Raw genomic sequence first — 27,286 nt, forward strand, 5'->3', positions numbered from 1 at the left:
TTATGGAACAACTGATGCAATAATAAATTTAATTTCTGGATTTTTGTACACTCTATTTTGTGTTTTAGAGAATATAAAAAGCCTCATAGGCTATAATATATGAGATAAAAAAAATAAAATATCGTTGGGCCAAGCTCTAGCCCTAATTACGTTTGCTGAGTCAATATTCATCAAAGTTACTTCTGCCTCTGTCCTAACTCTCCATATCAAAATCACCTACAGAGGTTCAACATCTGTCTGCTGACACAGTCATGCACGGCCAGTGTGACGGCATGGTTGTGGTATACCAATCCCCTGCCCACAGGGAGTTGGTCTGAATAGGGCCCACAAGAGGAGCAGTCACTGTAGTCAGGACTACTAAGAACTCTCGCTCCCATCCCCTATTCCATAATGGCTGTGAATACTACATACCTCTGTCCGGTAGGATGGGCCATCTTTGCTTCCATCGATGGTTAGTTTGGCACTGCCACGTGGCACCGCACCACCCTCATTACTCTGTTGCAGTCGGTAAGTGTTTTGCTTGCACGCACAAGGGCTCTGCTGACACACATACATGTGGTGATCCTCCTTTTTATAGAGTTCAATAAACAACATACATCCAGTGGGGCTGGTTCAAACTAGTTCTCACATGGCTCTAGAAAGATATCTTGGCATTATCTTACCAGAGGGTCATTTCAAGCACTATAACATAGCCCTTTACTTTTTGACGAGAAACCAACATTAACTCCAGCAACAACTCTTTTACTCAGTTGCAAATCCTGTAGGCAAGAAAGCAAGTAAGAACTGCAATGCATAATGCATTCATTGTCCTGATAGAACTCTCATGATGAACGCTTTAATCGTTGATTCCTGTGAGGAAGCCAGAAAGCCACCTTCATCTTATGACCCTAGGGGGCCTCTGAGGCTCAGGCTAGCCAGCCTACCAGGGCTTCAGAGCCAGAGCACTTAGCTCCGTGGAGACAGTGCATGGGGATTCTGTAGAACACCCCTCTGTTAAAGAGTCTGCGCCCTCACTTGAGTGATTACTACCCACAGGAATCTGTCATCCCTTTATTATCCGCACTTGGTTTTGATTCCTACATGCAAGTTAAGGATTCTGACCTTCATGAACCTGTTTTTGAATCCCAAATGGTCAGAAAATAAATCCAAAGGGCACTGTTGCCCCAAGAAATGCCACTTCGTGGGAGCAGGGGAGACCTGAGAGAGGAGGTTGTGAGTGGAGACAAGCCTCAACATCTTCACAGGAATGTGCATAACATGTCATGGGACAGATGCCACACCACAATGGATGAGGGAGCTCTGAACAGAGAAAGCATTGTAGCGTGGGATACCAGCAGGGGGACCAGAGGGGACATTAGTCCACACAATCAGTAAGAAGCAATAAGGAAACAAGGCAGAAGCAACAGAGAGTGCAGATGTGGGATACTGAGAGCTGTCAGGGCCCTGATGCAAGAGCCACGTACTGTAATCGGTGACCTGTTACAATTGGAAGAGCGAGTGCTGTCCAGAATCAATGTGCCAAGTAGTGGGAAGGGCACTATATCCCTTATGTGATAGGATGAGTGTCTGACCACAAGTTAGATTGTCCTCTTGGAATGGCAATGGTGAATGTCCGGGGTGTCAGTAGGAGGCAGTTCAAGGCCTGGGTGTAAGCTGTTGTGGTGTGTGGCAAGGGTTGGTGAAATGGTGGTAACGTAATACCGGGAAGGCTATTGTTCAAGATCCAGACAACGAACTAGGACCTTTTGGGATGATGATGCTCAAGCTGGCAGCCTTTCAATATGTGGCAGCCCTCATGACCTCTGCCTGAGGCCACAGTCCCTATTTCAAACTGCTTCATGTGGATATGTGAGAGGTGGGACTGCAGCTGAGCCAGCCTCACACACCAGACCAGAGGATGTCGGGTGTCAGCAGTCGTGGGTGGCATTGCCGATGTCCAATGCCCAGGGGAGAAGGGCTAGGCTTTCTCTAACATTTCTTCTTCTGTGACACAGGGCGGGGACAGCTTTCCAAAGGTAAGTCAGTCGGTTTCCTGATCGTGGGAGAGGTGGTAGATGACAGCGTTATTAAAGGGCGGAAACTGCCTTGATGATGGATGCACCAGAGTTGACAATCACCCTGCCTTTCAGCCTCCTGAAGCAGACTATTCAAAAGGTAAGAGAGCTGCAGTCCTGTCATGCTTATGAAGCAAACGTGCACTAATTCAGAAGGCACATTGATTCTCCTTGTGGGGAAATACATTTTCTTGGGAGCACTTTGTTCTTGTTTACGATCTGAACCTGCGATTCTCAACCCACGTGGGAAGAGCTGGCCGGATGTGCTTTTCATTAAAACAGTGTGAACGAGCTCCTGCGTTTATTTACACGTTTATTGTGTTAATGTTTCTCTAGTGTGAACAGCCGCAACTTCGCATTTTACAAACCTCTGAACCTCATTAGGCTCTATGTACAGACACAAATCATGCGTACAGTGTGGTGAAGGGAACAGTACAGTGTAGTGGTGAATTAAGGGGCTAAGCATGTAACATGTGTGGAACAGTAAGGTCAACTATATATATATTTCTGAGGCTTGTGGAATCTGCTTAGATCACATGCTGTGCATAGGCCGTATTACGGTGAGTAATGTATCCCATATATATATATATATTTATATATACATATATATATATATATATATATTTATATATCCAAAATAAGGAGGAAAGGCGAGCCGCACTCCGGCAGGCACAGCAGCAATTGCAGAAGACTCCAAAACAGGGACAAAAAGCAAGGAAACACTGTGTTGAAAAACGGATATATTTTTTAATGTTTCCATAGAAATAAACGGATTGTACAAAAAAATAATGGTACAATCAGTAACCACACAAAGACACACAGAGGCAGGACGCATGGTACACGACCTGTACACAACGCGTTTCGCGCTCCACTAAGCGCTTCATCACGTATATATATATATATATATGAAAAATCTGAATGCACCCTTCAGAGAAGGGCACAGGAAATCAGGAATGAATGCTGGCTGTCTGAAGCATCACGCTGTGTCTTTGATTTGTAGCAACGCCGATTGAAGAGAATAAAAGATTGAAATCTGCCGGCCCTGCACCACAGGCAAGATGGACGATCAATGTCCCGTGGCTGCGCTGAGGCCTCTAATGGCCGCCGTCTCTCACGCTGGCGTGACCTTATTTCCGCCTCCCTCGGAAACTGAAGTCACGTCTGTGCGCGCGCTGGCCGCGGTGGCGCTGGCGTCCTCCTCGCCTCCGCAGGGGTTGCGGCCGCAGCACATCAGCGTCAGCAGGCAGTGGCGGAACTGTGCGGAAGAAAAGCAGCGCGTTACAGGCAGACACGCCGGGGTCGACGTTAGAATAATTGCGACAGGTCAAATGAGGAGAAAATAGGAATGCAACAGAAACGCATTTCTAAACTTTACACTGAACAGCATATTATCGTTTTTAAAATCGTATTATATGTGTGTGAATTGCTTCAGCGAGACCCACAGGCGTCCCTAACTGCAAGGGGCAAGGTGGGGCAATTGTCCGCCCTAATTGCTGCTTTGGCCCGCGCTCACTGCCGCTCTGCCGCATCTCCATGAACATTCTTTAAGTTGCTCTTTCGACCAGCTGGATAGACAATTAAGCCAGCTATCATCTTTTTACAGTCCATTTGTTCCAGGGGTCCTCGAACTGCCACCTTAGGGGGCGCAACGGGCTCTTCAAAAAGGGAGTACGGTGACAGCTTTCAATAGAAAATATAAGCAGATGGGGCATCTGGGGGCGCCCGGCAACACTTTTTATCCCAGGAGGGCTCGGGTACAATATTGATACTCAAGGGGGGAGCTCTGCATAAAAAAGTATGAATAGACTGTCCTTTCATCTGGCATGAAGCAGGCACCACAGAAATAAATGGGCCAAGAATACCCATGAATATCAGTGTGGTGGGGCCATTTATATTAAAAGCGGGCTTCCTGCATGCTGGGCACACCGTTTTCCAGATGTACTACTTAAAATGTAACATGAAACAACAAAGCGACACTTTTAAAGTGAAACAACTTGCTTAAACTGAAAGCCACTCATTCATTGTTTGTGTGAATTCGCCCACAAAAACCCTTCCACTTCTGTTCCCCTTTTTTGTAGTATTGTATTGTATGGAGTACTTCTAAAGCTGAAATTGGCTTGTCTAGCTGCGGATTCGAAAGTACATGTTTCTACTATTCTGACAGCAGTTGTTTGGCAACTGAACTATGGTGCTTTGGATAACTTTAGATTCTCATTATGGGGGAAGAACACTCACCCTGAACATGAGCAAGCAACCAGCCCAACCCTTCTCCTTCACAGTGCATTTTAAATAACATAAGGAATTGCAGAAGCGAGATAATTCACCTCTGCAACTGAGATACCTGGCCAGTTTTCTGCTTTAGGACGTGTGAAAATCGGATGTGGCGCGCTGGCTGGACTTTTTTGCAATTGTTGAACATAAGTTGCCTCTTCAGGGTGTATATTAACTTGAGGCAAACTTTTATTTTCTTAAACCTACGCAGAATGTGCATAATGTCACATTTTAAATTGGTACAAACAGCTTCTTAAAGTATATTTACTTAAACCAGTATGGCCCGTTGACCCATATGTATGTGTGCCCCCACTCCACCCTCCTTGTTTTATTTGTGCTCCCTGATTTGCTCCCCTCCCCTAATATTGATTCCTAGGGATTACACCGTAGGGGCCCTCTAGGAAACAACACTCCTTTCCCATTACCTGAGTGTGTGGCCACCACCCCAAACCTTACCTAACCTCATATAATCAGCTTTAGAGCTTGTCCTATTTTAGGTTGGCGTTTACCACCATTTTCAGGTGGTGGTAGTCCATTTAACCGCAGCGGTACCTGCTGAAGGGAATATATGCGAAGGGAGCACTTTTCCTTCCACTTATAGACAGGATTTAGTTGCCACTCATAACTAGCAACCACTCGCAACAGAATTCACAGAACCCATTCTCCAATTGAGTTGCGCATTTTCCTTTAAAAAAAATAAATTAAAAAAAGCAAAGTTACGCCAAAAATAACCTTAGCTAATTGAGCTTGAAAGCGTTGCTTTTTTAAGGCCCAGTACCTGTTTGTTCATGAAGACGTAAATAACGGGGTTGTAGACCGTGGCAGTTTTAGAGAAGTAGGAGGGCATTGATGCCAGCGCGGGCTCGATCACTATGTCTTTGTTTGTGGCTACCACTATGGCAAAAGTGGCGTAGGGTAACCAGCAGATCAGGAACGCCATTACCATGGCAACCACCATCCTTGTCACCTCCTTCTCTGCGCGCTGAGTCGTCTCGGATTCCTTTTGTTGTGCGGCAACCTGTGGAAAATAAGAAGACACTGAACTGTTGTCTGCTTTTCCATGACAAGAGGTAGAATAAACTCAGAGCCTGCACTGAAGGAGGCGTCAAAGCACTTTCTGAGTGGATAGTTCAGGAGTAAAGGGGTCGGCTCTAACACGGGACCGCCCGCACTTTGTGATTTCAAATTCTTGGCAGGGCCGACTCAGCTCTTCAGGAGTGTGCTTGAACCAGCGGTGCCTGCAGCTGTTGCCTGAGGACAATCATGGTGCAGCTTGCCACAATTAAATCAGTCTTCATCAATCCCAGGTGCATACATTGAGCACCATTAAATTCTATAATAATGACAGGTGCAGGTGCATGACCAGAAGGCCAACACGGTTGTGTATGTAGGTGCAGGAATCATCAGCCATTAAGCACTATTTAATAACCTAGTTCTGTTACTATTATTATTATTATTATTATTATTATTTCTGTAAAGCACAAATGAGGCATCCTTCAGACTCGTCTGGTTCTAATATGTGCACAGGCCACCTGTGCATGCATGAGGCGCTTTGTAGACACCTGTGACTATTATTATTTTCTCTAAATAGTGCAAATGATGCACCTTTGAGAGTTGGTGGATTTTACTAGACGCATAGAACTCATTCACAGACGTTGTTTGAACATTTAGGACGAAATTGCAGCAAAACTGCTGCACAGCCCAGCCCCTCTGAATAAATGTACTTGTGTATTCCTAGGTTCCCAGAATCCATCTGGTGTTCAAGTAGGGCCTGCTGATGTCTGCACACCCAGACCTCCCAGGCAGGTCCTACGACAAGGGCACCACTACCTGGCAATAAAATGGCAACAGCTGGATTACTGAGAGTACCTGGCCATAACATTTCTGTGCCTGACAAATGCCTATATAAAACCTGTACACAAGCCCAAACGGTTGTCTTTGCCAATGCATGTTTTTAGTAAGAGTGTATGCCAAGAAACAGAGTCAAAGACATGCTTATAAATCCAGTGGGTGAAAGCAGACTTGGTTAAAACATGTTTCTTAGCTCAGTAGCTCATTTGCAGCCACAGTTAGGCTATTAACCATCAGAAGACTGCTTAGAAATAACACTGGTGGCCCTATACAGTACAACGTTTGATTGTACTGCATTATGGAGCAGCACAAAGAGTTCCCATGGGTGTGTGTTTTTCGGGCGGAGAGGGCAGGTAGTGGGTGGGAATGGGCCATAGGATTTAGTGTGGGCATATGCAGTCAATGGTTGGGTAAATAACCAAACAACCCCCACAGGCTATGTGTCCCTCCTCACATTCATCTCCCTCCTAGTTGTACCCCGGTGCAAAGGTTTTGGCTTATAGGTGTCGTTTCAGTATGTTAACACCTGCACCTGAATGCAGTTGATTCTGCTCAGTCCTGCCTGTGCACTATAAATGCATAAACATAAACATAAGAAGAATGTGAGTGGGGGGATGGAGTCACAAGGGGTTGGGTGTCCGGCCCGCTGAGAACAAGATAGGTGCTGCACGGAATGGTGCACTGGCTCTTGATCCAGCATTGCCGCCATGCCAATACACCTGCCACAGGCCTACAGAGCCGTCCTCAGCCCGGCCCAGGCTTGTGACGCCCCCTGGTAGACACCCCACAGCCAGAGGTGGGTGCACCTCCAGATCAATGCTATGGGGAAACCAGGACTAGCAGCCAAGTAAGCCAGCCAGTTCGATGTTTTGGGGGCCCCAGTCGTTTTTATTTCCTATGTCAGTCTTCAGCTGTCCAGGCCATTTCTCATTGTTGACTGGTTCTGGAGTTTTTGGTATATCACGGAGTGAGTGGGGAGAGGCATACAGAAGTCTTCCTCAAACGGGAGCAAAACAAGGGCCCAGACTGTCATGTTATTCGATGAAATGTGGGGTCTGTACTCTTCCTAAACCCTGCTAATAACACTGTCACAATAAATGTAGACTCTTGAGCAGGGCTAAACATGCGCAATCAGCACGAGCAATCTGTTAGTGATCAATGACTCCGGGTGAGTAAAAAAATGGCGTGCTGTGCGTATGTGAAGAATTGAGGTGGCAAGTGATTTACTTATGGCTAGCTAGTAGCTTGCAACTTGAAATATTTAAGCCCTGTTGTGGAAGAATTTGAAAGGGGAGAGTATCTCTTTTACAACACTGGCTCTCTTGATCACTCACCTATAAAGAGTGGGCAGGCCTGCTTTTCACTTCTGCCTGTTGTGTTTTTACCACTTCACAGGATAAAGTTTTATAATAGGAGATACCCTCACAAGGGACAAATGCAGCCCCTGAATACGCTTGGGTTTGAGCAGTTGTGGGCGTGCGATTACCTCGCCAGGCCATCCCTTGACACACCTACAATTTCCCTTGTTTTTCCTCCTTTTGCATGTGACGCCCCTATTTTGGTTTCTGCGTAGGCCCAACCCACACTCTGCGTAGAGTCTGAAGTAAGGCACTCGACTGCACGCAGGGACACGCCGACCCAGCACGATGGTACTGCAGTGTACAGAAAAGTCCGGCAAAGCCGATTCCATGAATTGATGCAGGGGGGTTTTGCATGCAGAAGGGCCCTATTTACCATGCCAATTATTCTATGAATCAGCTCCAATGTATAGTAGCAACTATGACCGGTGTACCTGCAACTGTTTAGGAGCAACAATGCTCGATGCTCGTACCCAGCTCAATGAAGCCTGGAGGGGCAGCACACACACTTACATCATCAAACTCTTGCCCAATATTGGCTGTAGATTCAACTATTAATCCTGAAATCTCATCAATCACGGACAGCAATCCTGGTTGTCATAAATTGTCTCCAGTAGACCAAATAATCATTATAGAAACCGTATCGGATAACAACCATAACAACATAGTCACACCTACCAATACTAATACACTTTTAAATAATGCACCTTTATCACCTATTACACAGAGGATTAACAAACCGTCATCGGAAATTATAGTACATCATATTAGAGAGGAATTATCAAATGAAAACAGCTTAGTGACTCCACAGTCTCCATACTTATATCAACTCTATCTGAAGATGTAGAACCTGCGCACAACAACACTGACTAAAACGCAACTGGAAGGATTAGCTTACCTATTAACATCTCTTGTCAGCCTTTGCGAGGATCTCCACAAAACTACCTCCGATCACACTCTATTATTAAATACAATCATTGAACATCTTAGCCCACGATGCCCGACTATGAATGTGGTACAAATCACACCCGATTGAATCAATATTCTATCAGACTCTTCTGAGCCAGCCTTTTATCCATTGGACCTGGAACAAAATTCGAATTGTCCCGGGAGTAAGCCTGCAACCAATAGACTTGCAGCGTAAACTATCGATGGCAATAGAAGTAATGACCAATCCATTCAGTTGGATGATTACAACATTAGAGAAATGGCCAATGATATCGCGGGACATTCCATGCGAGTGAAACAAAAGGAAAAAAAGAGACAAAAGTACAGAAAGAAAACAAATTAGTCCAAACGGAATAAAACCAACTTTGCTACTTCAGCCTCTGTGACTTCTACGATAATCAATAGATGTCAGTCTGCCAATTACAATCTAATTTCTAATAGAACTGAAATGACTTGTTTGAAAACTTGCAAAAAAGACCACATATGTGTCCCTAGAGATAAAACTATCAATGGAAACAAAAATAACAAAGTGGATGGCAAAACTGATATTTGCTTATACTTATCTACCATTTGTAAGAGTGTCTCTGGTAAAGGACATTAAACAAATAAAACCAAAAAAAACCCGGCATCACCTAATAACAAATGTGATGACACCAATACTGTGTTGAACCGCAAGGAAGATGGATCTGCTCCATCCGTTGCCAAATAATGTGACCATCCTGGCAACCCGAACCATACCATTGACAATTCTATCTCACCCAGAGAGATGGCAAACCTCACAAAAACCTCAGAGCATAATTGTGGAGGGTAATCGTCCAACTAAGACAAGAAAACCAGTATGAACTCTGAATCCAGAGGAAAGAAAGTCCTCAGAATACAGAGCATATTTTCGAACAGTGGTGATTGCTTCCTGAATAGAACGGGTGGGTACCCTGTGTTTGTTTCACCAAATTCTGCTACTACTCATTTTTATTATTATTATGATATTCGTTGAGCGCAGACCTAGGTTCGGGAAGCAACAGAGCACTTTACAGGTTACACAACAATATACATACACAACAGGGGGGCGTGGCTAGGAAGGCCATGTAAAGAGACGTGCTCCGGAGGAGCTCCTTCGATCCTGTATTGATCTTGGGGAAAAAGTGCACGCACGGATGCCTGCCAGCGCAGGGAATTAACATCAGTGACTATGAAGATGGGGGACGTACTTGCTGAACTTTTGGTGCACATGGGATGCACGGACACAAAGTTATACCCATTTGTATAACTGCGGGCCCCGACTCGAAAAATGGAAACAAAATGGCTGCGGGAACAAAGGGATCATCGAGGGTCGTGGGTGCTCTGCAGCGAAGGATCAGACGGTACCAGTAATGGATTTCAGGATCCTGTTTTAAGCAATAGACCCAAAGGGGCCGTGGTGTGGAGAAGCGGAGGAAAGAAGGCGGACTGCCCGGACCGCGCTTATGCTTTGCGAGCCGAGAGACAAGATCGAGACAGCAAGACGCCCGAAGATGCGTGCGCCCGGAGCCCGAATGCGCATAGATGGTAACTGACGAGACCCGCCGCGAACTCGCGGCTGATGCTGGGCCCGCAGTGAAGCCAGACTGAACTTGGAAGGTGCCCATGGAGTAAGGCAGAGACCGGGGTCATGACGCCGAGAGTGTGCAAGTACGTGGGTGGACACAGCCCACTCTAAGGGTGAGGCGAGCGACCAAGACACACATGGGCATAGCCGCCACGGCCCTATACTGCCAAGAGTGGCCTGGTGCCACGCAGACCTTTGTGCACGGGGAGGTGCAGCTGGCTTACGCCCGGACAACACAGCAGGATGTCTAATAAAGTGGTCAGTCCCAGGACCAAACAGCCCATGATAGAGGCTTACACCAAGACGCCCCCAGGTGCAGAGGGAGGCAAAAGCAAGGAGACCCCCACGACAGAGGCGGAGGCACCGGGCACGATCCAGGGGGTGCTAGCAGCAATTGCAGACTTGAAAGTGGCCTGGGAGACTAAACTGGGCCAGGCAATGAGCGAACTGAAGGTGGGCCTGGACCTTAAGATTGGTGCGGTCCAAGAGGAAGTGGACCTGCTGATACTGGACATGCAGACGATTGCGGAGCGCACCGGGAACTTGGAGAAGGAGATGGCTCCGAATACTGCGGCGTGCGCCGCACATGGATCGGAGCTACATGCCCTTGTGCAGCGGGTGGGCAACCTGGAGGACAGAGTGGAGGAGGCGGAAGGGCGGGCCAGACGAAACAACATACGCATTGTCAGTTTGCCGGAAGGAATGGAGGGGCCAAACCCAACAGAATAGGTGGAAACCATGCTCCTGCAGGAGATAACTGGCGGGGTGCTGACCCAGGGGTTCGCGGTTGAAAGGGCGCGCAGGGCCTTGACAAGAAGACCACCCCCGGGAAGCCCCCCGCGACCGCTGATCGCAAAAATTCTGAACTATCGAGACCGGGAGAAGATACTCGAATTTTTTCGGAAGGGAGGAACGATCGAAAGGGGGTCGGAAAAAATCACGGCATATCCGGACTATACTCTGAACTTTGGGTCGGTGAAAAGAAGATTAAAAGAAGCAGGCCATTGTTATATGTTGCTTTACCCAGCCAAGTTGAAAGTGTTCTACAAGAACAAATCCCTGTTCTTTGAGACGCCGAAGGATGCGATGGAATGGCTGGATATGCAGGGCCGCCCTCACGAACCGGATACCCAGATGGGGGCTGCAGGAGATAAGTAGCACGCAGCTGTGTCCTCCTCGGGGACATGGCTCGGACACTGGGACTTGAATATAGAGCTCAATTTATCTTGTGGGGAGGGCGCGGCAAGATAAGCTGGCGGGCTCCACTGGGCGCAACAACCCTAAACAGATAAGTGGGAGCACCTAGGAGGCATCCCTTGAACCCATTAGTAGTATACCTAGTTAGGTCACTGTTAGATCGGTGACGCCCTGCGGGGTCCTAGTCCTCTGACGCTAGATAGGACCAGATGCGGGTGGGCCTGAGATCCAGGGATGGAGCTGGGCATTTGTTGGGGTAGGGTAGGGTGGAGGGAGGGGTTGGGTTGTGTGCAGTGGGGTGGAGTTGGGGTACAGGGGGGTAATTGTTGAGGCTGGGAAGGGTAAGAGTCGGTAAACGGGCCATCACGGGAAGCATCGGAGGGAGGAGTGGATTGGGAGCAGACCGATTAGATGGCATTGGGTAATCTTAGAGTGGTGACCTGGAATGTGCGGGGCCTAAACAGTTACTTAAAACGCAACAAAGTGATGCTGTATCTAAAAAGGATGCATATTGATATAGCCTTGCTACAAGAGACCCACCTCACTAAGGAAAAGCTGGAGGTGGTCAGGAGAAAATGGAGGGGTAGTGTCATGGGGGCCACGTAGTCGACATATGCAAGAGGGGTGGTCACATGGGTGGCACTGCACGTGCCGTTCCAGGTGCTCAGTTCGACAATAGACCCAGAGGGCAGAATGGTGGTGGTAACGGGACTCCTGGAGAACAGAGAGGTGCATATCATCAATTTATACGCCCCTAACCATGATACAGCGGCTTACTTTAGGTCCCTATACAGTAAGATTAGCCCCTTGGCGGTTGGCGCGATAGTGTGGGGAGGGGACTTTAATTGTACCCTGAATCCTAGAATAGACAGGTCAGATGACAAATCAGGGAAGCCAGCGCCAGCGGCTAAAGCGCTGGGGACAATGTTGGAAGACCTAGGCCTAGTGGATGTCTGGAGGAAGCTGCATCCATTGGATAGACAATACTCGCAATACGCAGCACCACATGACTTACACACGAGGCTAGACTATGTGTTTGCAGCGTCCGAGATATTGGGAGAAATGATGGGAGTGGAATATAAGGCTCGGGTATTATCCGATCACGCGCCTCCGGTCGTAGAGTGGCGATATCAACCCCCCCAGGGCACGCATCCCTACATGGAGACTCAGAACAGGTGTTACAAGACGCAGGGTTTCGAGAGGACCTGAGGGAGGCCATCGAGGAATATTTTGAAACTAACACAGGCAGTGTACGCTCTGTGGGTACAGTATGGGAGGTGTTTAAGGTGGTGGTGCGGGGGGTCGCTATATCGAAATCTAAAGGGCTCCAAGGGGGCATTGAACGGGAACTTCAGGAATCAGAAAGAGAGCTGGAGGGTCTCATGCAAAATTAGGAGACAACCCGGGAGAATAGTGCTAAGATAAAAGACTTACAGTTAACCTGCAGTGGACTCTGGGATAGATTATGCAAACTAAATTACAAAAAATACACGGAGAGACTACATGCAGGTGGGATAAGCCGGGTGGATTGCTGGCCTGGCTGTATAAGAGCGAGACCCCTGGCTCAGTGATTAGAGAGATCAGGGATGCAGTAGGCCGAACCCGTAACACCCAGGAGGGGGTAAATGAGGAGTTCCTCAGGTATTATAGACAACTATACGAGGACACAGGGGAGGATATGAACCAAGACATACTGGGAACAATAGAGGATGTAGGGCTGCCCACCCTGGATGACCTAGAATGTGCAGATCTGGATGCCCCTGTTACCTTGGACGAACTGGAAGTGGTGATCCAACATCTGCCCACATGTAAGGCGCCTGGGTCAGATGGGTTGCCTAGCGAGTTTTATAAGACATATAAGCAGGAGCTACTCCAGCCATTGCTTGATATGTTTAATGAAGCCTATGAGCGGGGGGAATTGCTACCGTCCCTCCGCGAGGCAGTGATCATCCCACTTCTGAAACCAGGCAAGCCAGCCATGGAGTGCGGGTCCTATAGACCCTTGTCCATGCTCAATCAGGACAGTAAAATACTCATGGCAATATTCGCAATAGGCTAAAGAGGGTGATTGGTAAGTTGATACACCCAGATCAGACGGGCTATGTCCCTGGTAGGAATATCACAGACAACCACAGGAGGCTGCACCATATCATTGATAACACCGGGGAGGACACGGGTGAGTTGGCTATTGTGTCGCTAGACGCAGTCAAAGTCTTTGACTCGATGCGGTGGCCATGGTTGAAAGCGAGCCTGAAAGGTTACGGAATGGGCCCTGGATACATCAGGTGGGTCCAGATGTTATATAGCACCCCGGTAGCGAGAGTTAAAACGGGATCCACAATTTCAGACAAATGGCAACTCAGCAGAGGGACCAGACAGGGATGCCCCTGGTCACCCATGCTATACATACTGGCACTAGAGCCGCTGGCAATATGCCTGCGACAACAATACGGGGAGGTGGGGATTCGTACGATAAGTGGAATGCACCTGATATCGCTGTATGCAGATGACATGCTCCTCTATTTGCGCTACCCGGAGGAAAACCTGCAATATGTACTGGAGGTGATGGAGTGTTATGCTACCCTCTCGGGCATATCGGTGAACCCCGGGAAGTCTATTTTGTTCCCCTTGGGTAGGTATAGGAGTGTCCCATTGGAGAGGCTGCCTATCCTGCAAATACCCTGGCAACCTGAGACATTTAGGTATCTGGGAGTAAACATTTATCACAGGACGGAAACAGAGAACGAACATAATACAGAGAAAGCGATCAAGGGAGTTAAGAATAGTATGGTGTTCTGGTCTAGATTACCCCTATCTATGATGGGGAGAGCAGGTTTGCTCAAAATGGTGGTTTTGCCCAGATTCTTACATTTATTTGTAAATGTCCCGTATTTGATTCCCAGAAGTTTTTTCAAGAGACTTCATGGTATGTGCAGGAGCTTCATATGGGGCAACTCCAGGAACAGAGTGGCCCTGTGGAAACTACAGAACTTGTGTGACTATTATGAAAAACACTGAGGGTGATAGGAGGGTACCATTAGCAAATAGTTTAGGGGAAGAATGTGACAGAGAGGATGACAGTTGGCACTGACGGCCTTCCTTTATTTGTGCAGAAGATGTGAAGTTATCCTAACATTCCTATCAACTTCATATCTTCGAACACTCGTGGTTACTACCATCTTTTTGGAGAAGGAGGCCTAATTACAGTGACCAATACATTTAACACCATTTTTTTGCAGGAACCTTGTATAGTGTATAACGTAGATATAGATGGGAGAACCACTATACAGAAGCCAGCTGAAAAGCTAATAAAGGATTTCCCATGGGAGGATTATTAATAAGTGTGAAGAACTCACTCCCTAGATTTAAAGGTTCCTTGTAAATATTGATTGGTCGGTAGATTAAGCTGGGGTGATAGCCTTGACAGAGGATCAGTTAATAGCCCGATCTGAATCAGAAATATGTATGATCCCCGGGATGTTCTATTAACTACACCTTGACTACTCAATAAAGGACTTGTTAGAGGAATACACACACACACACACACACTCATTTGCTAATTATAAATGGAGATTTTACTGCTAAATTCCCATCCTCACTTGCCCTACAAAATGGCCACTTTGGCAAACCGCATATGACGCACAGGGAGTTGATTGGGCCACTTTATTGAGTTCTTATGGCATTTGCATGTTAAATGATCACTATCAAAGCGATCTAGTGGGCAATTGTACTAGAGCAGTTGCTTGTAGTGCTACTACTATGGATTGTATCTGTGTCTCCTTCCTATTTTAATTTGACATTGATATGAAAATATTAGTACGCAATGGAAGTGATCATTTTTCAATACTGGCATATATTTGGTTAGGAATGCATATAATTACCTTAGACCATGCTGGCCTTAATGAAACATAAACAAATAGGGTCAGATGGACGCCACATAACATGCATAAGGTGAATACAGCATTAAACACTACTGAAAAAAGGCACCTTGATGTACTCAAGAGCAAATCGCTATATGCAATAGGTGAAGAATATGACTTCTTCACAAAAAGAGCATTAGCTACATCATCTGAAGCTCATTTGCAGGAATATATTGAAATAATTGCCATAATTGTTAATATTATGGATAACAAGAACAGGAATGGGAAAGACAAGACATACTTCAAGTGCAAATTTCAACAAACATTGTTTGAATTGTGAAATAAGAGACACAAACAGATAATTGAGAAGAGACTTAAGACAACTTGTCCAAACTGAATTTACTCCTTTAGAATATACTTGAGGAATAAGAGCAACAAATGCATACTATCACAAATGGCTACGAGGACAACACAAAAAGAGTATAATAACACAATGGCAATCACTTGTGCAGGCTATCAGAAACAAAAATGTCCAGACGTTTTGGCAATTGGTCAAGCCACCTGAGGTTTCTACCATTCCAATTGTAGGTACTTCCAAAGAGGGCTGGGTCCAGCACATCTGTGAGACTATAGGTAGAGTTACCAGCATCACAATTGATGTTAAATTACTGGATTCAAGTTGGCATTATAATTTACAATTTTGGGAGAAAATTACTATTCTCACACAGGGACGGGCGCTCAGCCAATCAGATGGATGGAAGAGCGGGCAAGAATTTACTGTGTACCGCCCAATCTTTCCAGCCACCCGAGGCCCTTCCTCGGGTGGTTCCATCTTGATTGTGGGGAGGCAATAGGGAACCTCTCCCTGTTGCCTCCTCACATCCCTCCCCCAACGACACCTGAACCCTGTACTGTAAGTGATTTCAATCTGGCACTCCAACTAAGTCAATGCCTAGTATGGGATGCCCAATGGGAACCCTTATTTATATATTTTTATGTCAAAGTTCGTTTAATTCTGGATGATGTACCCTTATATAACGCCCCTCTCTTTGAATTCCCCTGATCTCACTGAACCAAGAAATAGGTTTGTTTTGCAAATTAAAAGATTTATTTGAAGAATTGAACAATATATAGATTATACTTTTATGAATATGAATAATATCTGAAGATCACACTTATAAATATGAACAATGATCAGTAATGGGTAATATTACAATATCAACAATCTCTTTAATCAATTATGAGTAGAAATAAGAAGAAGAATGTAACAGAGAATAATTTTGTGTGGTTCAAGGAAATGCAATGATATGAAAGAATGCAACAGAGAAATAAAACTTGGTATGAATTCAACCAAAGACAATGTAATCACTATTTCCCCCTGTTGTTACTCACTCCCCCCACTATGCAATATGAAGATATGGAATGAAGGCACACAGGTATCACTAATACAATCAACAATGCAGTTCAATCCCACTTCCCCCCAGCAAGCAGAGAGAAAAAGGGCTGATTTTAAACAGGTCAAAATGCTTTTAAATGTGGTTTGAATTGAATGGGAAAAACGCTAAAAATGATTTTAATTCTCTAAAGGAGATTCAGCACTAGTGAGAGTGGCTTTGGATTGGTTCAGGTCAACATGGGCAATGATTGTAGAATGATTAGCAGATTGAAAATGGAAATTACGGAAATACGTTTCTAGGACGTGCGGTTCAAAAGTTACAGAGGTTTTTGTGAAGGTAGATTTTTCAGAAACAGAGTCAAGATTTCAAACATGAAAGATGCGCTTTAAAGATTTCAGAACCAAGATGGACGGAAAGTACAAGATACCCAACGGGGCAACCACCAGACCAGGGCGCCTTCCACTCTGATCGTTGTGCGCCAAGACACTTGACTTTCTTCAAAATATCAGCGCATAGATGATTATCGTTACAGTTCTTTTTTTTTAAAGATTTTATTGAATTTTACAAACAATCAAACAATATAAACCAAACAAACAGTGCATGTTCCAACAGTTTCATTACACTTTTCTTAATTTCAAACCACTACTCCCTCTAACCCACCCCCCTTGCGAGTCTATTGCATTGAATCTTCAGTTTCCGCATCCTGTGGTTCGGTCTCCTCCTCTACAGGCTCAGCCGGGTCAGCTAATGACCCAAACAGTTCGGCTATCAGTGATTTCCAGGCCATCAGAGACTCATTCTCCTCCTCCCCCCCAGTGCTACACCCTTCTTGTCATGCCATGGTTTCGGCTTCTGCCCATTTTTGCAAGTCTTTCCACCACACCTCTATCTTTGGCACATGGCATTACTTCCATCCCATGGCAATCCTTCTTTTTGCGAGCACATAAGCAAGGTCCCTCAGCTTACTTACATGCCTGAGCTTCTGTGGTCTGGGGAACCCCCCCAGCAGACAGGCCCACACCGTATCCACTACTATCTTGACCCCTCTTTCTTCCAGTTTCTCTTTCACTCCCCTCCAGAATCTCTCTATGATCGGGCATGACAAGAACATATGCACCATGCCCGCCTTCTCCTCATCACACTTGGGGCATGCTTGCCGTCCTGCATTTTCAAACCTCGATATCCTCCAGGGCATCATATAGGCCCTGTGTGTTATGTACAGCTGTATCTGTTTCAGCCTTGCGTTTCTAGACACCTTCTTATGATACCCTTGCACCCATTCCCACATCCCATCTCCCATTGGGGCCCCAACCTCCTTTTCCCAGTCTAGTCTCAACTGCGTGACCTCCTTCCCTACTTTAGACATCAACATCTCATACAGTCTGGAAATCTCGTGGCCCCCCTCAGCTATGTCATATATCACGTCTATGGTGGCGTCTAATTCTTCCTCCAACACAGTTTCAGGCCATATTCTCTTAATCCTCTGTACCACTCTATGATACGTGATGTACTGGCCTTCGTGCAACCCAGTTTCTTCCCGCAGCCCCTCAAAAGTAATACTTGAGCCCTCCTGCCAAATATCACCCATAGTTGCCACCCCAGCCCGGTTCCTAGTGGGTCCGGAGTATCATTCGCAGCTGAGCATCTGCCCCCGTCAATACAACCGATGGTATCTGCGGTGAGCATGGGGACGGATCCTCCATCATTTGGCATGCCCTGCGCCACTCCCTCCACCCCAGTAGCATAATTTTAGGGCGCCCCACCATTTCTGCCCTGGGTACCCACATCATCTCTTTCAAATAAAAAGGTGCACAATCACGCCATAACAGCCTAAGTTCAGAGGTCTCTTCATCAGAGAGCCATTTGGAAACATACTGCAACTGGCTTGCCACATAGTACGCCTCATAGTTGGGCAACTTTATTCCTCCTTTGTCATGGAAGTTCTGAAGCTTCCATAACGCCACTCTGTTTCGCGTGCCATGCCACAAAAAGTCCCTACACATGCTATTCAGTTTGGTGAAGAACTTCTTAGGAATCAGGTACGATATGTTCCCGAAGTAGTGTAGGAGCCTCGGCAGGACCACCATCTTTAGCATTGCTCCCCGCCCCATCATCGCCAAAGGCAGCTTTGCCCAAAACTGCATGCACTTCTCAATTTTCTTGATGACTACTTCTGTATTACACCTATGCTCTTCCTCCACGGTGTGATATATGTCTATCCCCAGGTACCGAAATGTACTAACCACCCACGGTACCTGCAATACTGGTAACCTCTCCGCTGGAATCCCTATGTACCCCCCCAATGGGAACAAGCTAGACTTCTGGGGGTTCACCGCTATGCCGGACAGCACAGCGTATCTCCCGAGCACTTCCAGAATGTACTGGAGGTTTTCTTCTGGGAATCGCACGTACAGCAGCATGTCATCTGCATATAGGGAGATCAAATGCCGCTCCCCTTTCACCTCAATGTCTATGGTGTCATTTTGCTGCCTCAGATATATTGCCGAGGTTCCAGGGCCAGTATGTAGAGCATAGGAGACCACGGGCATCCCTGTCTAGTACCCCTGCTGAGCTGCCACCTCTCTGATATCACAGATCCTGTCTTAACTCTAGCCAGCGGTTCGCTATATAACATTTTTGCCCACCTTACATATCCAGACCCTAACCCGTAGTGCTTCAGGGCCACAAGCAGCCATGGCCACTTGACGGAGTCGAAGGCCTTGATCGCATCCAAGGACACGATTGCCATTTCCTCATCACTTTCTCTGCCAAACTCAATGATTCTCTGGAGTCGCCTATGATTATTGGTGATGTTTCTATGGGGGACATAGCCCGTTTGATCCGGATGTATTAATTTGCTAATGACCCTCTTCAGTCTATTCGCTAGGACAGCAGTTAATATCTTGCCGTCTTGATTCAGCATTGACACGGGTCTAAAGGAACCACAGCTGCGCCCAGGTTTATTAGGTTCTTCCATCATAGCACGGCTACTTTCCCCATTTCTCTGTATAATACTTTATATTAATCAACAAACGCTTGATTAACTCCCTCCTGGGTGTCCTCTACGCTACCGTCTTCTCTCTCTATAGCTCTGATTGTGTTTCTGGGGGTCTCACTCTTATATAACCACGCCAAATGTCTCCCCGGTTTATCACCTCCTGCATGCTGTCTCTCTATGTATTTTTTATAATTAAGGTTATACAATCTCTCCCAATATTCCGCACATTTTTGCTGTGGCCTAAGTATCAATTCTAGCTTCTCCGCTGTATCGTCTCCAGCCTTTAAGGCCTCTTCTAATTTTACTTCCGTCTCCAGCAGTTCAGCCGAAACCCCACCTTGTAGGCCCTTGGATTTCGCTATGGCCGCACCCCTCATGACAACTTTGAAGGCCTCCCATTGTGTTCCCGCAGAGTCCGCGCTCCCAGTATTCGTTTCAAAATAATTTACGATCTCCTCCCTCAAATCCTCTCTAAAGAAGGGGTCCCGCAACGCCTCCACTCGTAGGTGCCATGTTGGGATCCTCGCTCTCGGGGGGCAGTATTGCCACGCAAGAACCACGGGCGAGTGGTCCGAGAGGACCCTGGCCCTATACTCTATGTGTGCAATCTCCACTATCATTTCAGGTGATGCGAAGACATAATCCAGCCTCGTTGATAACTGCTGTGGGGCAGAATAATGTGAATATTGCCTTTCCTGTGGGTGCCACACTCTCCATGCATCTTCCAACCCAAAGTCATCCAGCAATGTCTGTAGCGCCCTGGCTGCAGGGACCGGTCTATCCAATTTCCCATCCGATCTGTCCACCCTCGGGTTCAATACGCAGTTGAAGTCCTCTCACCAGATCACTGCGCTTCCCACACATGTGCTCAGGTTCGCACTCAATGTCCTAATGTACGCCGATGTGTTCTGGTTCGGGGCATACGTGTTAACAATACTTATCTCCCTGTTCTCCACCAGTCCCCTCAGCATAACCATCCTCCCGTCTGTCTCAGCCACCACTTGCAATCGCTGAAACGGGACATGTGGTGCCACCCATATAAGTACTCCTCTTGCGTAGGCAGAGTATGATGAGCCAACCAACAGCCCCTTCCACTTTCCCGTGATCATGTCCATCCTCTCTCATGTAAGGTGGGTTTCCTGCAGCAATGCAATATCTATTTTCTGCCTGCGCAGGTACAACATAAACTTGTTCCTTTTTAAGTAGCTATTAAGCCCACGCACATTCCATGTAAGTATTTTAGGTCCTCCATGGCCTGTTGTAGTCCCATTCCCTCTCCCCCAGGTGCAGTTTGACTTTGAATTCCAATCCAATCTGTATAGGCTCGCATCCCATTCTAAATTCCCTTTAACCAAAAACACACCAAACTTACTGCTCCCCCTCCCTCCCACCTCCCGTCCCTTCCCCAACATCACACCCCCCAACTGTTGCCCAGCAACATCCCTGGATCTCAGGCTCCCCCGCATCTAGCTCTTTCTAGCTCTCGCCTGTACTTGAAGCTCCGCAGGGTGAGGCCGCCCTAGTGGCCAGCCTACTATAACTACAACTATAATTCGGGGGGTAGGGTGCTTTCGCCCTGCCGCTCCCATAGCACATCGGATAACTACACATTGCTATACAATTTAAATATATGTACCCGCCACTATATTCCAGTCCATCAAGTCCATTACAATCAGCGGTATTTTATCGAATATCAGCCTCCTACAGCCGCGCCCATTGTTCTTAGCCTTCGCCTAGGCGCCCCTGGGATGTTCACACGCCGCCTTAACAGTATGCATACCGTATACCAGTCACTTATCGTGTCCATCTTGGGTCTCTTCCGTGTCTTGTTCCGGGCAGCCCTGCAGATCCAGCCATGTCGTTGCTTCCTCCGGAGTGTCAAACAAATACATTTTGCTCTTTTGCACCACCTTCAATTTAGCAGGGTACAGAAGCATATATTTTATCCCAGCCGCCCGCAGCCTCTTTTTGATGGTTACATAGCTGTACCGTTGCCTCTGGACCAACATAGTATAATCCGGGTACGCCGTGATGGTGCTCGAGGCCTTTTCGATTGTCCCGCCTTTTCGGAAGTACTCCAGTATTTTCTCGCAGTCTTTGTAGTTCAATATTTTGGTGATTATCGCTCGTGGAAGGGCCCCTGGTCTCAGCTTCCTCACAAGGGCTCTGTGTGCGCGCTCCACTGCAAATCACTGCGAGAGTGGGCCAGTCCCAATTCCTTGTAGGAGTAAGTACTCGATGTAGTTAGTCGGGTCCTGGCCCTCTTCACCCTCCGGCAAACCCACCACGCGGATATTGTTTCTCCTCGCTCTCCCTTCCGCTTCTTCTGCACGAGACTCCAAGTTAGCCCCTTTGCTTAAGGACATGGATCTCCTTTGCATTGTTGGTGCTGGTGTCCGTGTTAGTTTTCATCGCACCTTCCAGGCTGCTTGTACGTTCCGCCAGCCCCCTGACATCTTGTCTCAGCAGGGAGACTTCAATGCCCACTGCTTCAATGTTAGCCTCCAGGGAAGTGCGCAGGTCCAACATCGCAACCCCCCAAGAGTCTTTCAGCTCCGTAATGGCCTCTAAAATCTGATGATTATCAGCCGCTGTGGTGCCCTCAGCTGGTGCCATCGGGCCTTTGGCTGCGATGGCCGCAGGAGACTGTTGTGTTTTGTCAAAAATATCCATTGTGGGTTGTTTGTTCTTATTCTTGCCCACGGCCCCTCGCGCCGACATTTTCTGGCCTTTGTTGGGCCTCTCTATCGCGATTCAGCATCTGTGTGTCTCCCCGACCATCTTTTCCTCTCTTATCGGCTGTTGTGGTGATCTTCAAGCAGTCGTGCCATCCGCCACCTCTTGCCGCAGCTTGTTGCTCATCAATGCCGAGCGAGCGCTTCTCGTGCCTGTCGTGGTTCGGCCTATCTTTTCACACCTCCACTGCCCTCGGGCTCCTGCCGTCCGGGTCAGCACCCAAGCCTTCGCGACCCAAGGCTCACCGCCACAGGGGTTTCGCTCCGTCTCCACTTCGCCATCGTCATTCTTTCCCCGTGGCCGCCGCCTCTATTCATCCTCTTCGGGTGCTCTAGTTTCGTTTCCTTTGTTGTCGGCCATCTTGTGTGACAATGGACCGAACAGCCGCCGTCGTTCGCCGAGCAATTCCTCCAGAATCCCACTTACGATTCTCTCAGTCTTTATACAGGGAGCAGAACACACGTTCCCATGCATGTGTGATCAATTCTGGAACCAGCGGCGCGTTTTTAAAGGTAGTTTTCACGGATCATCTGTCGGATCCTCCGGAGCTGCACGGAAAGCGCATCCTACTCCATGGCTGCCCAAGCCACGCCCCCCATCACAGTTATCATACACAATATAATGAGAAGAATTCAGGATGGACACAAGATTCTATAATGCAGTTCTGGATAGGTTGAAATGGATTCAATAGGATTACTTTAAACTAAGAGATGACTATAGACAGTTCTAGACTAAATACTCACTCTTATGGCTTTAGAATGGAGTGGGCCCGTCAAAGATCTGGTCAAGGGTTTGGCTAGGATTCTCTCGCCACCGGACAGAATTCAGGGCACCTGGACTCTGCTCTCAGCAAGGCACTCTGGTCGGCGCAGCCTCTTGGACTGGATCTGACAGGTTCTGGGTTACAGCTCTGCTCTGCGGGTCTAGATCTTGGTTCTAGCATGGGGTTCTTAGCTAGAACAGAAAAACAGCTCAGCCAGGCTGTTGGATTTAGTTAGGCCCTGTGGAAGTTTAGGGGTTAGAATCAGGTTGAAAAAGATTCTGAGGCCTGCTGAAAAAGGGTTCAGCCTCTTGGGTTAGGCTTCTCTGCTTCAAAGTTCTAGAGTTTGGTTCTAGAGTCTGGTCTCTGGATCTATGTCTGGAGCCTGGATCTTCCTGCAGGGTGCTCCGCCAAGAAATCAGTTGAGGAGTGGAAAAAGTGTGCCCCTGCCTGTCCTCAGCAGTCCCTATTTATGTATTTCCAAAGTGGGTGAGGAGGCTGATTCTACTATGCCCAACCCTCTAAGGATCTGATAGGTCAGAGAATTTCCCCTCTCCTGATTTGAGACAGGAGCAGTGTGTCATATGTGTCAGAGTGACACAGTGTTTATGGCCCAAAGGAAATCCCTCCCCTTTGCTTTTTCTTAGGAAATCTATTTTCCCCCAAAAATATTTTTCCAAGATACACAAGTTGTTCATAATACATAATTACATGACAGATTGCCTAAGGTACATTTCTGTTCAACTCCCATCTTCCTGCGAGCTATGGTTCATAAATGACAACTTTTTCACGCTTTTGGTGGGTTCCTCAATGTTAGTTCTGCACCAATTTTTATACATGCATGCACATCCCCTTTGGGCACATTCCTGTAATAAACACCATGGCTACAATATGAATAATTTCCAGGGTTCAGTCTCAGAACATAGTACAGATTCCAGCTTAGTCTTAAACTGTGAGTGAATTTTCCATTTTAACAATCTCTAAGTTTCATATTTTTGTCAGTTCAGTACACTTTGCTATAAGCATTTTTCTAAACATACATTTAATCCAATGTCAAATCAACAATTTCATTCTGGCCTGCCTCCAGAGCTGGGCTGAGTCAGAGGGTCACATGGCCTGCCTTCCTGCCAGAGCAGTTTGTTGTCAGTCACACCCGAATTAGCATTCCTCTTCAGCCCAAGGAACCCATTGTTTCTTTCTCCTGGCAGCAGAGGAAATCTCCTCCTCTCCTGATTAACACGCCAATGCGATATCCTCCTTTTGGTGGGAATGAACAAGGTGTGAGTTTCCCAGGGGAAGAAGGCCTCCTGGAAGTTTTAACTGAATCAGGTTAACTTCTGGTCAATTGTAACATAGTTCCTTGTGAAAGAAAATACATTTATAAATTTAAAATAAGCAAACCCATCTTTACTTCCAGTCCGTTTTCAACATGAAAATCAATGTGTGGTACTCTTATATGGCATTTTGATTGAACTCTCTTCTTTGGCATAGTTTGAGTTCAATGTCCACTTTGCACATAATAGGTTTTAAATCGCCGGCTTCTGATAGAGGTGAGTAACGGTACTACACCCATTTTTGACAGATTTCTTTCAGCAAGCAATCTTTAACAGAGAATTTTGTTCTGATAACATATGATTTTTGCTGATTTTGTATTTATGTGGATTCTTGCAGTAGAATAATGTGGAACACCCAACAAGGAGGTTGGATCTTTTAGGTGATTTGTGAGCCATGATTTTGCACATTTTTGACAATCAAGATAAGGATTTCCAAACAGCTCTGTGTTTCTTTTTGGCAATCAGCATTGCTTTTTCAAGTGATTTCAGGCTACTTTGTGGGTTGCCCAATGGTGGGTTTTGGCAATGGTCTCCTGTGTTACCACTGACATAGGCAAAAGTGGATGGCGGCCTATTTTTCAGATTTTTACTGTGCAATTTTGGGTGATTTTTAGCGAGCAGCATGCTTTCCAGTGGCCATTTCTGAGGTTTCTGCTGCCAGCAATGCACAGTAATGTTGCAGGGCCTGGACCAGTGGGTTGAGACATCATGAGAATATTCATGGAACATTATACAACAGGCCATCTATTTAGCTTATGTAGACTACAGTTAAGCATTTGATACAATTCAGCGAACAACACTTTCACAGAAGTTATCCTCATGGGGAATCCTATTCAAGATGATAATTGCTCTTTACTCCGACACCAGAATTAGAATTAGATTACGGCAAAAGGGGGAACTGACTGAGTCCCAGAACACATATATAGAGCTCATGTAATGAGCTAGACACCAACAAGACCTTTCCTCCCAGATTAGGCATGACCTGTGTCCATTGGCTCTGATGCGCTGATGATTTGGTATTGCTTGACTGCACCCCAAATGGCTCACAAAACCCAATAAACACCCTGCAATCATACCCTACTAAAATGGTTTGTCCATCAACACAAACAAAACCAAGATCATAGTATTTCAACATGGCCAGAAGAAGAACTACAAACATAGCTGTAAGTTGGGAACCCAGACTCTGGAGTTTGTAACTCAATATGTCTATCGCTGTATTACTATCGATAATAAGCTCAATTTGAAGCCACAGATGGAGAAAACTAAAATTAAAATATGGCAACATCTGGGTGGAATAATGCCTTTTGCCAGGAAACATAGTGACTACTTTTTAAAGACTATTATTGATGTCTATAAAGTTAACATTCTATCGGTCATTTGGTATGTGGCAGAAATATCGGGGATAAAGTATAGCAGAGAAATATGGAGGCTGGACGAGTATTGTCTTAGAACTCTTGTTGGGGGTCTAAGTAGGATAGCGATTGAACATCTACAGATGGAATTTGAATTTATTGACATAAACACACTGCTTGAAATGTGTCAGCTTCTCTTATGCTGGAGGTTAAATAACACTAGACTCAGTTCTCTGAAGAAGCATATTGCCGTCTCTTATAATCATGCTTTGAGAAGCTTGCGATTTACATTGCTTGGGATGTTCATGGATGAAGGATGCAGAGAGTGAGAAAGCGTTGACATCAACCCCACCAACCTTGTCTTCACACTTTTTAAAGCAATTACAAAAAGGTTGTTGTATGCTAGGGACGCTGGGCAAGCACAAACTAATTTGGCTGGAAAATGCATAGCTAAATAAAATGTCGGTATCCGAGTCCCCTACATATCTTAAGGAATTTCCATCTAATTGGATTGTAAAAACATGTTTTTCAATTAAATGTAACGCTGTTAAGATGGAAGTGGTGGGAGCTGCAGAGGGGATAAGTCGAGATGCACAATATTGCAGACTTTGTGGGGATAATCAATTAAGATTGTAACATCCTCATTGTAATATGAAAGAAAGCTATGTCTGCTTGTGGGTGCTCATTCTTCAAGTTTAATGATATCTGAGAGACTACCTGGGGACGACTTTTTAGTGGCAATGTGACTTGGTTGATTTGCCATTTCACCAGAGTATGGATTACTATCAAATCTTTACTTGACATAATGTGAGTAATTGAATATTTGAGTAATTTATGTTTGCTATTAATGTTCTAATTTATATTAATGTAGAAAATATAATTGGCTAAATTATACTCAATACATGATTAAGATACACAATTCTCTTTCAAGACTTACATCATGGATCTTTTGGTCTTTTCCAAACACAGGTACACCATCTTGAAAGACTGTCACTTCTTTCTCTATGTGCACAACGGGTACATTATCCTCTGAAAAACAGAACCAGTTAGACTAGCTTAAAGGGCACGTGGATGCCCTGGAACAAGACTTTCAGTCTTAAAAGGACGTCAGTTGCATGGAATAAGGGTGCAGTCAAATTTGATGAAACCTCGACCTGAGATCTAGAGTGGAAAATGGTCTTGCATCTCCTATTGTGGCCAACAACTCACTTGTGTTGGGTCCAGCACAGCATTCTTGTTGTGTGATTTCAAGTCTATACAAGACTTTATGTGCCTTTGTGTTTGAATATGACCACCAAAGGCGATACCAATTCCGCTTCTTCAATTCTTTCTATCACACATTTCTGTTCCCTCCCTTGCAATTCTATCTTGATTTCTTTGAAGAATTGTGATTTGGATGTCTTGTACTCTGTAGCCCTAGAGGCATCAGGGGCTCTCTCTGAATACTCCATTCACATATTAGTCATGTAACAAAATGATTACTTCCACCAAACTGGAATCTAATTTAATGTTCAGTTTCTGTTGGTGCGCGGACACTTAGGAGCGGTGTTCTTCCTTTGCACATGAGGTACACTTTTGCATCTGC

General features: G+C 46.1%; 1 protein-coding gene across 1 annotated transcript in view; it reads right to left on the bottom strand.

Moving 5' to 3' along the window:
• Nucleotides 1–2,983: 2,983 nt before the first annotated feature.
• Nucleotides 2,984–27,286, bottom strand: part of LOC138489671 (pinopsin-like) — an 86,534-nt gene continuing 62,231 nt past the window's right edge. Inside the window, exons 4-5 of the mRNA XM_069617328.1 lie at nt 5,104–5,343; nt 2,984–3,309 (exon numbers count right to left, since the gene is read on the bottom strand). Coding sequence (XP_069473429.1) covers nt 3,166–3,309; nt 5,104–5,343 — 384 coding nt within the window. The 3' untranslated portion in view covers nt 2,984–3,165. The remainder of the gene's footprint in view (nt 3,310–5,103; nt 5,344–27,286) is intronic.

This window comes from Ambystoma mexicanum, chromosome 9, assembly GCF_040938575.1.
Source record: "Ambystoma mexicanum isolate Mex_15411 chromosome 9, UKY_AmexF1_1, whole genome shotgun sequence".
Lineage (NCBI taxonomy): Eukaryota > Metazoa > Chordata > Amphibia > Caudata > Ambystomatidae > Ambystoma > Ambystoma mexicanum.